Raw genomic sequence first — 15,257 nt, 5'->3', positions numbered from 1 at the left:
TTTTCTCAGATAAGCAATAAACAGAAACTGAGAAACTCCAGAGCTGATCCTTCCCCCCCACCCCTCAAATATTTCCTTGCTGGGATCAAAATTAGATTTTAGTCCAGTCTATCTGAAACAGAACACCTGTTACCATGGTGCTAAATAACTTCTAAGATTCTGTGAAACTGGATCCAAAGAAAAAACTCTTCCCTTATTCTAAAGGGATTTTCTTTAACATCAAAAAAGAGCTGGAAGGAATTTCAAAAATGAGCTAGTTTAGTCCCACAGAAGCCCCAAAGGCTAAGGGACTTGCAAGGTCATAAGCATGACAGTGATAGATCAGGCCCTCTGGCTTCCAGCTAGATTCCGTTCGTTTATAGAATATAAACGTTCATTCTGTACTGCATTTCAAACAAAGAAATTTGTGATGACAAATGTTTAAGTATAAAAATTACTATTAAAAATAATATCCTGAGGCATCCCCACTTTTCTTTGCATTACCGAAACACTCCTGAAATATAAATAAAACGCCAGCAAATACAAGAGCTGTAGTTGCACATTTATTTAACAGAACCTATTAAACTAAATCCAAACTACCTTGCCATCACACCAAAAAATGCCTCTAAGTCTAGTTAGACCTATGGGCTTAGTTTTATCAGAGAGCATGAGGTTGTGCTCGCTTCAGCAACACATATAGAGAGCATGAGCTCCATGGTAAAGCCCTTTGGGATGGACATGAAGTTTGTTTCAGACCTGGCCTTGAAAGCCACTGACTACAGATACAAGTATGCTACATGATTCAATCACACTGAAGTACCTGCGGGAACAGTGATGTAGGAAAAGGACCAAACACAATGTATTTGCTCACCCATGATAAACGACTTTCTGTCAGTGACAGCTGAGAAAAATCTAGAACTGGATCCTCAGAAGGTCACTAAGTTCCAGAGGCAGTTCTTGAGACTCTGGTTTTACTTTGATTCCTCCTTCTTCAGGGAGGAAAACCATTAGGACTCTAAACTAGAATGGAATGTCGCTATTAACCTCAAAACATATTTGAATGAATCCCTAACTCCTAGCATAATCTCCTGCCTCAACACAGACACCAGTACAACATATTAGATGGTGACAGTCGATGCTGAGAAATTCACCATATGGATGATGAATATTCCACTGCAGATTTTTTTTAATGTTTTAACATTTGAAGTAGCATAAAGTCTTATCCTATTGGAATCTCATAATTAACTATGTTTAACGTGGAGAATGAGAAGAGTCACAGACCGCTCTGTGGGGCTCTGTGGGATGGGCCATCGTTCACCGTTCCTGGCGTCTTGTCTCCTGCATCCCTCTCACTGGACTCCTCACTTACAGTAGAGTCAGCATCCGAGGGAGAAACTCTGCAGTCACAAAACAAATGCAAACATTAGGAAAAAGAAAGAAAGGACCTGGTCTCGGTGGGGGCAGGGTAGGGGGGAGAGGTCACATTAATTTCAATGTAGAAGTCAGGCTTCCAGGTTAAACAGACAGAAATGAGACAGTCTACAAAATCATCTTCAAGGAACACATTGACAGCACATGGTCCCCTCTAGGAGACAGTATAACATGGCTTATATGGCTTAATAGGCTGCATTCCAACAAATGCTAGGAAGCTAAGTGCCCTTCTGGAGGACGGTCCCTGGAGGATGGTTACCAGGGCCCTGGATTCCAGTCTGGGTCTGGCAGAGGCTATATCAGAAGATGTGGAGTTCAGGCCTGGTTCCAGGTCAACTGGGACTGCAGAATTCCTAGGAACCCAGGGTGGTCCTACAGTCACCCCACAGAATCCCACAGCTCTGGGAGACACCTATACTTACAACACAAAAGCAACAATCACCCCTGAGCTTTGAGTCTATATATAAAAAACCAGGTGACATAGCACCAGGCCGCACTAGGCTAATGAGAATCATTAACAGGTTAGCACCCCTTCTCTTTGTGCTCCTGAGGGATGCTACAGTCCTACATTAACAATGCAGACTATTGAAATGTTATGTCTAAATGTTGAGGATGAGATAACCAAGGGAGAGGGAAAAAAAAAAAAACTTGGCAAAATTATACTAACATATTCAAGTCTTTAATGATTTGATTTATTCTTAGCCTGAAGATGATTAAGCAAATAACATCTCTCTACATAATTCATTTTCTTTTGTAAAGATCATGGTGTAACATCCATTCAATTGTTAAAACTAGGCCAGAACCCCCGGGGTAGGTTTTCTGGTAAGTCAGAAATTGTGACAGCATTTCAAATGTTGGTATGATCACACATTTCTTCTCTCTTCGCAGGGAATCAAGATTTGGAGTTCAAAGCTCAAAGGAAGGCTGATAATTTGAGGCTTCCATACCCTCGTGTGATTGTGCTGAGATCTAAAGTCACCTGCATAAAGCCTGATTCTGAACTTTGACCAAGCTACAGCCCTTCTCCCAGGATCAGAGGGTGATAGGGACTTCCAGGTGGGTGTTAATACACAGTCCTTCGTGCACTTTTCTTTGATAGGAGGAATGGAAATACATTGGGAATGGGGAGCTGGGCAGGGAGGAGTGGGGCTGAGTCCAAGGAAACATGCTAACGAGGGTGACAACACAGACAGCCAGAGGAAAAGCAAGCAAAGAAAAAAGGATGTGATGAAAGTCACCTGCAGACAAAGCAACGAAGTCATAGCCAGACGCTAGCATAACAGCAAGGGCAAAGCCACTATACTGACTGAGCGTGTATTATGTGTCATGCACTCTCTATACATTACTTCTGGTATCATCTCCAGAGGGCCCAGAATGATCACCCCAGAATACACACTCGAGCTAGGCAATATAATAATTGTCAGGGGGAACCACCAAAGCATCTGGCCTCCCTCCTCTGGTAGTCCACTGGAGCGGACTGGGAGCCCTTGGGTTTGTTGACTTTGGACAAGCAGTTGCCAGTCTCCTGGGCTGTAGACCCAGGGAATACTCACCATCAGTTCTTCTGATACTGGAAACTGACAAACTGAAAAGGGAAACATGCTCTGTGATAGAGAACAATACAGAAAGACCGATAAGAACCTTCCTCTGTGACGGACATTCTTAGAAGGGATCTTTGCCTTCGGGCTCGGCACATCTCCATTTTCAGAAGGTGTGGTGTGGTCCTTCACAGGTCCCGGCAGTGGCGCTGGCTCATGAATAATCAATATGTCGTCTTTATTGTGCTGACCCAGATGCTGCTTAGCAAAATCAAAGCCCTTCACACTAGGGATCTGCAACTAAAACACACACACACACACATACAAGTGAGACAGACCATCTGAAATCTGAGGACTGTAAAAAGGGATCATGAGAGCTGGCAAGATCACTGAGTGCCAACTTCGGACCCGAGATCGTGTTTGCCATCTCACCATTCTAATTCAACAAGCATCTCTAAAATGTCAACTGTGTGCACAGCACCATTTATACCTAGAGTTTGCAGAAAAGACAGATACTTTTGAAAGATTAAAGAAGAGTACAGGATCAAATGGCTAGACCATAATATAAAAGACATCACAAGACGATACCTGACTCACCATCACAGTAGCATGATCATGACTATGCAGTTCCAGAGGGATCGGCACGAGCGAGACACTCTTTACAGAGAAATGGAGACTTGAGCCAGGACTCACAAGGCAGACAGAACTGGGAAATGAAAAGGGGCAGCTACACAGAGAATGTTCTAGATCATGTCAGGCACCAGGAAACACTTGAGGGCTGGGAAGAGATCACATCAGGCACCCTAGAAGGGTCAGAATGTGGGGAGGGAGAGAAGGCTGGCTAACAACAAATGTCAGTTTCTGGAGCAGGAAACCACCAAGTATTTCTGAAGAGGCAGATTTCTAAAATCCAAGAAGACAGGACACAAAGAGATGTAAAAGGGCCAACAATACCCATGCAAGCAATAATGAAAGCCTGAGCCCCAAATCCTAGCAATGAAAATGGGAAGGAATGAATAGTTCTAGAGACCGGGCTGAAGGATCTGGAAGCCAAAAATAGACACAAGAGGCAAAGGAGGGAAAGCAGCCAGTGATGACTTGAATGACTTATACAGGCAGGCATCCTGAACAGTGGAAGGGACATTCATCACGAAAGAATGGTAACCTGAGGAGATAAAAAGACAGGTTTCACTTTAGACATGCTGAGTTTGAGATGGCAGGAAAAGCTCCAAAGGAGAGTAGCCCCGTGTTGCTGGATATGGAGGACAATGGCGTGGAGGAAATTCCAGGCTGGAGACAGGACTTTGAGAGAATCTATATAGAAGATGACAGGTAGGGGACCTGAGATTTTTTTTTTTTCTCCTGACATTTTTCAAGATGAAAACAGAGTCTGTGGATAAAATGTTGGGGAACATCTAATAGTTTGGGGCTCAAAGGAGAAAAAGGAGGAAAAGCAAAAAATAGGTGACTTCAAAGAAAAGAATTTGCCAAGTTCAATGTAATAGAAGGCAAGGGGATAGAAAATTTCCAGGAAGGAGGGACCAATGGAAGTAACAGGGATGCAAAGAGGAAGCAGAAAGGGGTCTTTGAAAAAGTCCACCTCTCATGCTGGTGGACACAGAAGTCTTACCTGAGCACCTGGTAGCAACACCAAACCCTCAACCAAGACCCCCTGAACCTGCCACCAGAGTCCAGACCTCAGCTTCCAGGCCCATGTAACACAGAAGTATACAGAACTGTGGGCAATAAAGGTGAGGCACCCTTTGTGGTGTGACACTAAAAAAGTGTTGGGGTGGGTGGGGGGATATCATGTGTCATTAATTTGAGCTTGAAGAGTATAGGAAACTAAACTGCATTTCAATAATTGTCCCAAGGGACAATTTGGCAGGAAGGCCAAATGCACAACCAAAGAAAGCCCCTAGGCCATATTTCACCCCTAAAGAAAGTCCATCAGTCAAAGACAAAGGCCAAACCAATGTAAGGAGTTATTTTAGACAACGTGCTATACAGAAGCAAAAGGTTTTGTCATATGTATGTTAATTTTATGCCAAATGAGTGACAACACCAATAACCTACATTTGTGATCTCGAAGGTCTTTTTAGCACTGCAAGTCTAAAAGTCAGTGAAAAGCAAAGTAGTCAGCAGTAATTACTTATGCCAGCAGAGGGGGACAAAACTTACTATAAATGTAGTTTAGAAAGGCGTTGCTTGGAAACAAAAGGCAAAGCCCCGGTGTGGCTGTATTTTCTAAATTAATGATGTCATGTGACAAGAGCAGGCTACCCCACCTCAGGGGGCCTTTGTGATTTGCAGACAGTCCTTGGCTCAGGAACACTGTTTCACATATACAAACCCAAACCTGTCCCTCTCAGGTTCCCCACTCCCTTCCAACCACTCAGGATAAGCTTATCTCATCCACAAGACTGTGATCTTCAGTGGGACTCCCCGAATCCCTGGGGGTATATGTTTTCCTAGGGGTATGCAGCTATTTTAAGACCATCACAGTCCAGATGGACAAGCTCTGCATGTGCTCTTCACTAACCAGTGATTTTCCTGAGTGTGTGCCTGTGGTCTGGGCATTGCGCTGATTCCCCTTTCCTGCCTCCCGTCATAAGGGTCCTTCTCCTACTTTACAGAAGAGAGGCGCACCTCTCACCCCAGCTGTACTTCATGGTAGTTCCATAAACAAGCTGCCTCTAAATGAAAGAATCACAGACATAATCAATAGTCACTGAGTCAACATCATTAACACCATTTAATAAATCTTGGTAAAATCTTTTTTAGTGTATCTCTCAGCAAGAAACTAAAATGCCTCCAATGACCAAGGATACAATCACTTTTGCAAGGTAGGTGGTCTGCTTTACCCAAATTGAAAGAGGAGCCACAGACTGCCTCCTCCAAGTAGAGATCTCCAAGTGATTAAGGGAAAAATACAAACAGCACCACTTCTGTGGTGCCTTCCGTGTACCCCAAGTCTAGGAGTTAATACTACTGGTCTACCCTGACAAACTCTCAGAGTTCGTGCAAGAAACAAGCATCTGAATATGTTAAAATGCTTCATTATTGTTGCTGTTATTGATGAAATATCAAACAGTTAATATAAATAGCTAAGCGTTCTCAGGCATCAGATAAAACCCATGAAGTTAGATATAAAACTTCATAATTTAGCAACAGGGTGTGACACATGGTCGACCATCTGTAAATATTTGATGACTAAATGAATTTTAAAAAGTCAGTTGAAGCTCCAAACTTATTGGATCTTTTGGGGAGCCAAGACAATGGCTATATGTCATCAATAAAATATATGTCCATCAAAGCCCTGTTGGCTTACTGTTGATTCCCACTAACATTTTTGAATATATCCATTAGATCCTTGCACTTCTCACCGGCAGTGTGAGTCACCACCTTTTACAATAGAATTTTGGCAACTACTCTGTGCTTCTGCACAAAACAAAAGCTATCTTAGAACACACAGAAGGAAGAAATTAGAGGAAACCTTGCCCACTTATGGAATTAGCTCCTTTTGTTTCATCCTTACTTTCCAGAATGCTTTTTCTTTCCATTTCTTAAAAAAAAAAAAAAAATCTAGAGTTAAGTCTGGATGTATTGTATCTCTGGCTTCCACATGCAGAACAAGTTTCAATCAGTAATTTATAAAAGAAGAGCCACGATTAATTACTGCCTTCAATATTTCCATTAGGACTCGTTATTTCTGAGGAAAGACGGCTCTTTTGTTCCTTCTCTCTTTAATATGTCACAGAGGGGACAGGCCTCATTGTCCGTGCCCCACTGGAATACATCACCGACAAGTCAGAGTGGGCTGGTAAAGCAGGTCAGCCAAAGAACAGGAGAGATGCCTGATGAATTTTAAAACATGTGAGCCATAAATATAATAAAACCTGGGTGGAATAAGAGTGAATCTCTAGCACTCCAGTTAGCCTGAACTCCTGAGAAGGAGCAGTTAAGGTGACAATAGAAATCACAGAGCAAACCCCAAATGTGCCCAAAATGAAAATTTGCAATCTCAAAGACAGTAGCATTGTCTACCCATTTCTTATTTGGTGGATGTGATCTGTGAAAAGCCCCCACAGTTGCCGTGCTGCTTCCATTCAGAAGGTGAAGAGAAGGCAAAGTTACTGCCGTGTGTGTCTACTGCAGCCCCAGGGCCTCTGGTCACCCTGTGGTCTAGGAGTTAGAGGAGCAGAACTCCCAAGATTCTCCCGCCCGCAGGCCACAGCAAGTCACAGCCAAGTGACCACGGGGGTCCTGAACTCTCCACATAGTAGACACCACAGGGTCCTTGCAGAGAATCAAAGAGCAACCACAGGAGATGAGATGAACTGGGCTGATGGGAGAAAAGACCACGGAGCCTCTCCCTTCGATCAGCTGTCCACACAGCCTTCCAAAGAGGCCATTTGAGGGCAGCCCGGGTGGCTCAGCGGTTTAGCGCTGCCTTCAGCCCAGATCCTGATCCTGGAGACCCGGGATCGAGTCCCATGTCGGGCTCCCTGCATGGAGCCCTCTGCCTGTGTCTCTGCCTCTCTCTCTCTGTCTCTCATGAATAAATAAATAAAATCTTTAAAAACCAAAAAACAAACTGGTTGTTTGAGACCTAAATACATTCAAGCTGCTCTCCCTGCTGAAAATCCTTCTGTGGCTGCTCCCCACTACCAACAGCACCACTGCTGACCCGATATGTCCTACAACCCCTCCCAACCTGGCTCTCGCCTACTGTCAACTCAGCTTTTGCCGCGCCCTTCCAGACAACCTTTCCTCCATCATTCCTGATATATAGGCCATTCCCTTGACCTGTGCCCACTGTAATTACCTGGCTTCATCTCCTCAACCTCTGAGCTTCAACCCCAGCATCGCCTCTTTCCAGAAGACAGAGGCAGTCCACCACCTAGAAGGCTGCCTCTCCTCTCTGCTTCCAAGACAATCTACACAGACTTATGCTGCTATGTGTCAGCATCTGGGTCACTTGTCCTTCTCCCCTACTGAAGTGCTCAAAGCAGGGATTGCATGTTATCTGGGCTTGTAACCCAGCCTGGCCCTGCTTGGCTCAGAGCAATTGTTTGGTGATACAGTGACTAAGGCAGCTCTTTCTGGCTGCCCACTGGTCAGGAACCACGGTCCCACACCAACAACAGAGAGTGGACTGTCCCCATCGGAAGGAACAAGTTTTCATGGGACCAGCAGCATCTAGCCAATGCCATTCATATCTTTAAACAGAACCTCAACAGGGCAAGGTGGGTCCAAGCCACAGTTTTTCTGATACCAGTCAGCAGTGATTATTTTGGGCCACAAGCTAAAGGGACTACAGATAAAAGAAAGATAAAGGTAGAATTGTTTTTTTAATTACTGGAAATAAAAAAGGACCCTGTCTCAAAATGTGACAGAATGGCTTCTACCTCTTGTATGTCAAACCTAATCCACTCCCAGAGAATCTGAAGAGATTTCCTGCTCATTACAAGGGGTCAGGAGGTGTGGATTTTTGGTCGGCACAATTATTGTTTGTAGCTCTGCGATTTGCTCAAGGATCGGGGAAGAGTAGTAGTGTGGCAGCATCAGGGGGCAGGGTAAGCAGGACACACAGAGAAAAAACATAGAGCCACACAAGGACAAAGAACTCTTGCAGTCCCAGGGGAAACTAATTATCTTTTCAGCTTGTCCCAAGGGACGGGCTAGAGGCCCTTCCCTACTGCCAGGTATGTCTTAGAAGACACACTTGTAAAGTAGATATGTGTTTCTAAACTAAACAGAGATCATCCTTTTCCTGTTATAAACATCTGGGTTCCCATGCAGGCAAAACAAAGACCACACTTCTGAAATGTCACAGAGTCTGCTCCCCCAGCCCTGACCCGCCTCAGAAGATGCTGACTCCCTCAGGGACTCCTCCACACAGAAGACCTTCCCACAAACATGTTGTAAAGATGTATGTACAAATCCTACAGCACATGCAAAGCAAGAGCAAACCCCAAGGGCTGGAGGTTCATATGAAACTCTGTCTGATTTACAACAACATCTGGGGCACAAAGATATTTCAGAAGTAAAAGTGGGAAAAGGAGAAAACTTGGGGGAATATCCTGTTTTGAACTCAAGGGATGCTACCCTCTGACAGCTGAATGAAGTAACAGATGATGGATGGGCTTCACAAGGATGGTTTATGTTAGGGAACCTGGAATATGAAAGACCTGAATATATAACCATCTACATTGGATCAATCTCGCTGTAACAATACTCTTTCACCAGAACAAAAACATTTCCAAACTTATTGTTGATTTTACTACAATGAAATTCACAGTATAAATGATTTAGTACCTTAAGCACTTTTTCCAGGCGTTTCCATGGCATTATCTACTCTAACAACAAAACAGTCTTAGCACCACGTAAATAATAAATGAAGATAGGTCATAAATATAATTTTAATGTGTAACATGCTTCCATTACACTTGATAACCATAAGCTTGCAATTTAGTCACGATTTTGCATTTTTAGTTAATTCATAAGAAAAAGAATACTCTTCATCTACTTTTCCAAAAGTGCAATAAATTAAGAATACCTATTTTTTCATCTAGTAGGTGTATGTTTGTAATGGGCAGATTTTTTAGACCCAGGCAAAATAAATTTAAAAGATTAACAGGTAGCCCTTTGTTTCTTATTCATCTGTTTCTTGCTTGCTTTTTCTTATCAAATTTTTAGAGTCAAGTGAGTCCTCTGTGTGAGACCCATGGAGGGTACACATTCACACAGTTGACGAACTACCACTTTCCACTCCTTTGTTAACGGCTAATCTGCATGATGTGCTAGATGTGTGGCAATACTGAGTTTTTCACTGGTACTTGGCATGTTTCTGCTCACATCAGATCAACCAAAACTAAGCACTTACCAAGAATCAATGCCTTTGCTCTGAAACTGGTATGTGACAATTAAATATTGCAGAAATCATTGAAACATAAAAGGGAGAATTGCTATTATAAAACCTAAATCGAATGTTTTGGTATGACATGAAAAAGATGTTTTTAAAAAACTGCTGTCAAATTAGGTGTAGGTGAGTTAGGTCTAAAAGATTACAGAGCTGGGGTGGGTACTGGAAAAAATCTGAAGAATTTTATACTCAGGTTGCTTGCTCTTCTCTAAAGAAACCCAAACTGGAAACTGCAGCTGATGCATTATAGGTGTTGTTTCTTTTTTAATTCTTTTAACTTTAGTTTTTATTTTCGAGAAGGAGAGAGAGTTACAAGCAGGCTCGGGGCTCAGTACAGAGCCCAATGTGGAAACTTGGTCTCATGACCCTGAGATCATGACCTGAGCCTAAATCAAGTCGGACGTTTAACCACCTGAGCCACCTAGGCACTCCTAGGTGTATTGTTTCTTACAAGAAAACCACACAGAATCCTCTTAAGTAAACCAACTGTTCAAAAAATAAAATATATTTTTTAAAAAGACTCAGTACATTGAAAGATTGGTGAATACAGACCTACTCATATATTTAAGTTAAAATGTTTAAGGCATATAGTATCATTTCTCAATGATTAAGTGGTCTTGATCAAAGTGGATAGTGGGTTTCCAACATGGTGGATGGAAAATAAAGGAGCCGTCCAGTGGAGCTCTGTATGAAAGAAATAGACACACAAATCTGATAAAACCTCCCTTGGCTCCTGTTCTTGGAAAACATCCAGGGTTAAAATAGATCAGAATTCATACAAAAATGGATGTGATCTTTGAACTAATCATCTTATAAATAAAATCACAGAACTCAGAACTCATAACATTGCTAAGCCCTGATACAACTTCATCTTCTTGGCATATAATTAATACTACAGAAGAATCGTGGTTCCAGTAAGCAAACATGAGGCAAAGAGATACCACCATTAAAGCCAGAAAATGTCCCTATGAGCTCTGTCTCCCGTCTTTCAGTATCAAGAGCCTGAACTCCGCGTAACTCCAGCCCGTAAGTCTGCCTGTGTGCCGGCTGGGGGGTTAAGCTCTTACCTTCTGACGCTGCTGGATGTTGGCCACCGTGTCAGGTTGGAAGTCTAACTTGTCCGTGCGGCAGAGTTTCCAGTAGAGGATGATGACAATCACCATTACCACCAGCACTGGAATGACCACCCCGACAATGACCCAGAGGTTGTTGCTCTGGGACGCTGGGGACGGCCTCTTCACTCTGTCCAAGGCTGCAGACAAAGAAGACAGGCCGTTCACTAATTCCTCTGCACTCATTTACTGGACAGCCCTTCTGTGCCTTCTTCGATGAGAAGCCTGGGACATCCCTGTCATTTCAGGTCAAGACAACTGGTCAGAGGCTGTGATCTCCTGGTGACCAGAAACGTGACGCAGTAAAACAAACACAACATAGAATGCTACATCCTCAATGCATTACGGACCATGGTGACATATGTGACGTGTCTAAATGAACATGGCTCATCTGATGGCAGAGCTAGGTTGATTCCAGGTCTCCTGACTTCTATCAGCACCACCCTAATCTCAATGCAGGAACGCTTCCATACTAAAAATCAGAAATCCCAGTAAGTAGTCTGCAAGCACTGTCTTAGTTTCCTTACCTGTGCCTCTCTCTCTAAACCCCCTGAAATAAGACTTAAGGTACCAGGTGTCAGTTTTAAAATTATATTATATCCAACTTCCTTACTCTGAATCTGCTACTCCCCACCCTCCTGCCCACCCCAAACACTGCCACCGACTCCCATCTTGCATGGCCTTGGATGAATATGTCTCAGTCACTCTGTCTTCACTTCTGTCGCTAGCTCTTTTCCCTAATCTCACCTCCTGGCCCTGGGCCCTCATCCTCTTCATTCTGCACTCATCTTCTCAAAGGACTCAGCTCCTCTTAAAGTTCAGGTTCCAATGACCAGATACCCCAACCCAAAACATCCCCTCCCCTCTGCCCAACCTTCTCATCTGTCATGATCACTTCATAAAAACTGCTCCATAACAAGGCTAGTGGCCTCCTCGTATAAGTTCTTTTGTTCTGGGTGCCTTTGCCTTGCAAACGGTACCTTACTATTTTAAAATGTATTTTATTACATAAATGTGTCATCTTGATATGCTGTACTACTTTGCTCATTAACATGGTCATGACTCTAAGTCTTGTCTTTTCAAATGCAGTTCAGTCTTCAGAAGCAGGGGGCTAAGTTTTAGGCTCTTTTCATATTCCATAATGGTTCACACACACTATGGGATCTAAATGTTTCTGCTCAAAGATGTAAGAACAAAAAGATCCTTAGTGCTGGTTTAAGTGAGGGCTCAGGCCTCTGGGAGACTGAAAAGGGAGGGAACAAGCACTCTAAGGCATAAGCACTATGAAGGAAGCACAAATGACACAGCAGGGACCATGCAGGAAATGGAAAAGGGGACAAGGTGTTAATCTTATTTTTAAATCTGGCCTGAACAGAGTCTATATATTAGTTCATTTTGCATGAAAACAACTGACAGTTCGTGAGGAGTGACAGAGTCAAAGTGAGGAGCTGGGGAGACAACTGTATGCTGTTCTTAGTTCTAACCTAGTAACACCCTGGGAGAGGCATAAATGGACCAAACAGGGCTCTGCTACCAGGATCCACAGCTGCACGGGGGCTGAGCCTGATGTTGGCCGAGGAGGCTCCCAACCACAGGATCCTTATCCGGTGGTTTTTAGAAGGAAACTAAGGAAAGAGAGGTACAAAGACGAGAGGGGGAAAAAAAAAAAAAAAAGAAGAAGAGTGAAGTAACTTGAAAGATGCCTATACCCTACTGCAATTCATCTTCTTTCAGAGGGGAAGTGCTTAGCTGGACTGGGAGGCACCTCTCCTACAACCAGAAATGTCCCAGGTGAAGACATAAGTACGCACTGCTTTGAAACAACATACTGAGATGCAATCATATCTCAAATACTAGCAAACCATCAACAGATTATTTGCTTAAGCTCTCCCCCACCATCATCTGTGAATGAGACAAAGTATGCCCATGGGCCCTCACCCTGCTTAGTTTCCAGGGACAAGTACAGATTTCACAAAGAATCTTCCATTACCAAGAATAACTGTGAAGCTGTCGTTTTTTAAAGGTGCCTTTACATCTTATGTGTTCTCTCTATAAAGAATTTTTCAATATTCTCTGATGCTCAATTCCCTTCTAAACACTTACTTATCACTTTAGTGTTGGGAGCAAGTATCACCAAGCTCCTATAGGATTGCTCTCTGGCTCATAAGCAAAAACATCCCCATTAAAATAGCAGTCTGATTCACAAAGGAACATTTAGAGAAATACACTCTTCTGTGACTCTCCTTTTTCTTAATTTTCAATACCCAAAATCTGGGAGTTGAAAAATAAGGCACTGAGAGCAACCACTGCCAGGGGCAGGAGCCAAGTATCTTCCAACAATAATACAGAAATATCCAAATACCTCTTTCTAAACTATGAAGTACTGTGAGGATGGGGAGGGAGAGAAACAGCACTGAAAAGGGTGAGGATCAAGGACTTCTTTGTGTTAAAAAACTCAGCAGGAAGCCAGTAAATGCAGAGGGCACCTCCCAGCTTCCTGTGTGACTAACTGTCCCCACCAACATTCAAAATATGACAGACACGGTTTTGGAATAAATACAGAGAAAACAAGTTCTTTTACGTAAGACAAGATTTTTAAAAAGAGGAATAGTACAGAAGTAGGGGAAAAAATATGACAGTTAACTTTAGCTACTAGAACTCACTCTAACCGACACAAAATGCTGGGCAGGAAAACAGCTACAAGCACAAAGCAGCTGAAATGGAAGAAAGACTTTGGCAAGTGAATTTTAACAACGGACATTTTATACAAGTGCCATGTAAGAAATATTAAGGGTCGAACATATAAATCTACTCTGTGCACCTAAGCATGCTTTAAATTCAGATTTCATTGTCCGAAAAAACAAAACAAAACTGGCTTTTGATCCCAGCATAGCACAGGCACTACTTAGGGTCTATGCCTCACACACTTACGTTGGGCAACAGCGCCTTGAATTCGATAACCCAAGATAATGGCTGCTCTCTGGATATCTATCTTGTTAATCAGATCTGAAGACTTGACTGCACTGAGTCTTTCTCCATCTTGATCCTCCACAAAGTAGATGAGCTGCACAGGATTGTCATCTCCCTCCAGCCTTGACACGTTTACCATCTGAAAGATAACAGAAACCATTAGCATTTTCAAAGCTCCTATTTCCAGATGCCCTGTCTCAAGGTACTCAATCTTAACTGTGTTATTCAGGATTCATTCCAACCCTCATAATGAGCTTGTTACACCATCCAGAACACCATTCTGGATATATTCTGGATCCCAGAATCCCCACAATGCTCTCTTGGTGGGAAGAGGGACAATTAAAATGAAAGTTACTCTATACGGGATAACAGACGTGCTTCATCTGCTCAGTCTTCCCTAAGACAAATAGGCAAGTAGGATACAGAGAACACAGGGTTGCCAGGTCCAGGCAGTCTAGAATTGCTACCAATTAGCTCCAGCATATCATGGGAGAACACTGTTGTCCTCCCAACATGAATCATAAGGGTTAGGTACATCACCGATTCTAAGAAATGATCACTGCTTCTATCCAATCTCATCTTGAATCTAATCAGGACTTTCTCTTTTTTTTAGGGCAAGGTTTCTCAACCTTGGCACCTCTACCATTTTGGTTCAATGGGGCAGGGGAGCGGGGAGGGCTATCCCAAATATTGTAGGATATTTAGCAGCAACATCACTGTCTTCCACTCACAAGATGCCAGTACCAACAGCCACCCCCTCCCTCACCAGTTGTGACAACCAAAAATGTCACCAGACATTGTCAAATGAACACATGTGGGGAGTGGGGAGGGGAGGGCACAAAAACCACTGCCACTTGAGAACCACTGCTCTCAGGATGATAAATCTCATAAATGCTTTAATACCTCACTCTCAACAATGGATGGATCACAGAGACAGAGAATCAGTAAGGCAAGCGTATATTTGAGCAACACTATAGACTAAAGGAACCTGAGATTTACAGAACATTCCATCCAATCAACAGAATACACATTCTTTTTAAGCACATGTGGAACACTCTCTAAGATACAGTATATGTTGGGCCACAAAACAGTTTCAACAAATTCAAGAAGATAGAAATTATATCAAGTATCCTTTCTGACCACAATGGTATAAAACTACAATCAATAATAGGAGAAAAGCTGGAAATTTCACAAAAACAAGGAAATTAAACAGCACATTCCTGAAAACATCAATAGATTAGGGAAGAAATCAAAAGGGAAATTTAAAAAAAATATCAAGACAAATGAAAACAGAAATAC

At 42.8% G+C, this 15,257-nt stretch overlaps 1 protein-coding gene across 1 annotated transcript in view; it reads right to left on the bottom strand.

Moving 5' to 3' along the window:
- KIAA1549 (KIAA1549 ortholog) overlaps positions 1-15,257 on the bottom strand; it is a 144,838-nt gene that overhangs the window by 48,591 nt on the left and 80,990 nt on the right. The window contains exons 10-13 of the mRNA XM_049095268.1: positions 13,920-14,097; positions 10,944-11,128; positions 3,052-3,248; positions 1,261-1,376 (exon numbers count right to left, since the gene is read on the bottom strand). Coding sequence (XP_048951225.1) covers positions 1,261-1,376; positions 3,052-3,248; positions 10,944-11,128; positions 13,920-14,097 — 676 coding nt within the window. The remainder of the gene's footprint in view (positions 1-1,260; positions 1,377-3,051; positions 3,249-10,943; positions 11,129-13,919; positions 14,098-15,257) is intronic.

The sequence above is a fragment of the Canis lupus genome, chromosome 16 (genome assembly GCF_003254725.2).
Source record: "Canis lupus dingo isolate Sandy chromosome 16, ASM325472v2, whole genome shotgun sequence".
NCBI classification, from domain to species: domain Eukaryota; kingdom Metazoa; phylum Chordata; class Mammalia; order Carnivora; family Canidae; genus Canis; species Canis lupus.
This window is presented reverse-complemented; position numbering and strand designations above follow the sequence as displayed.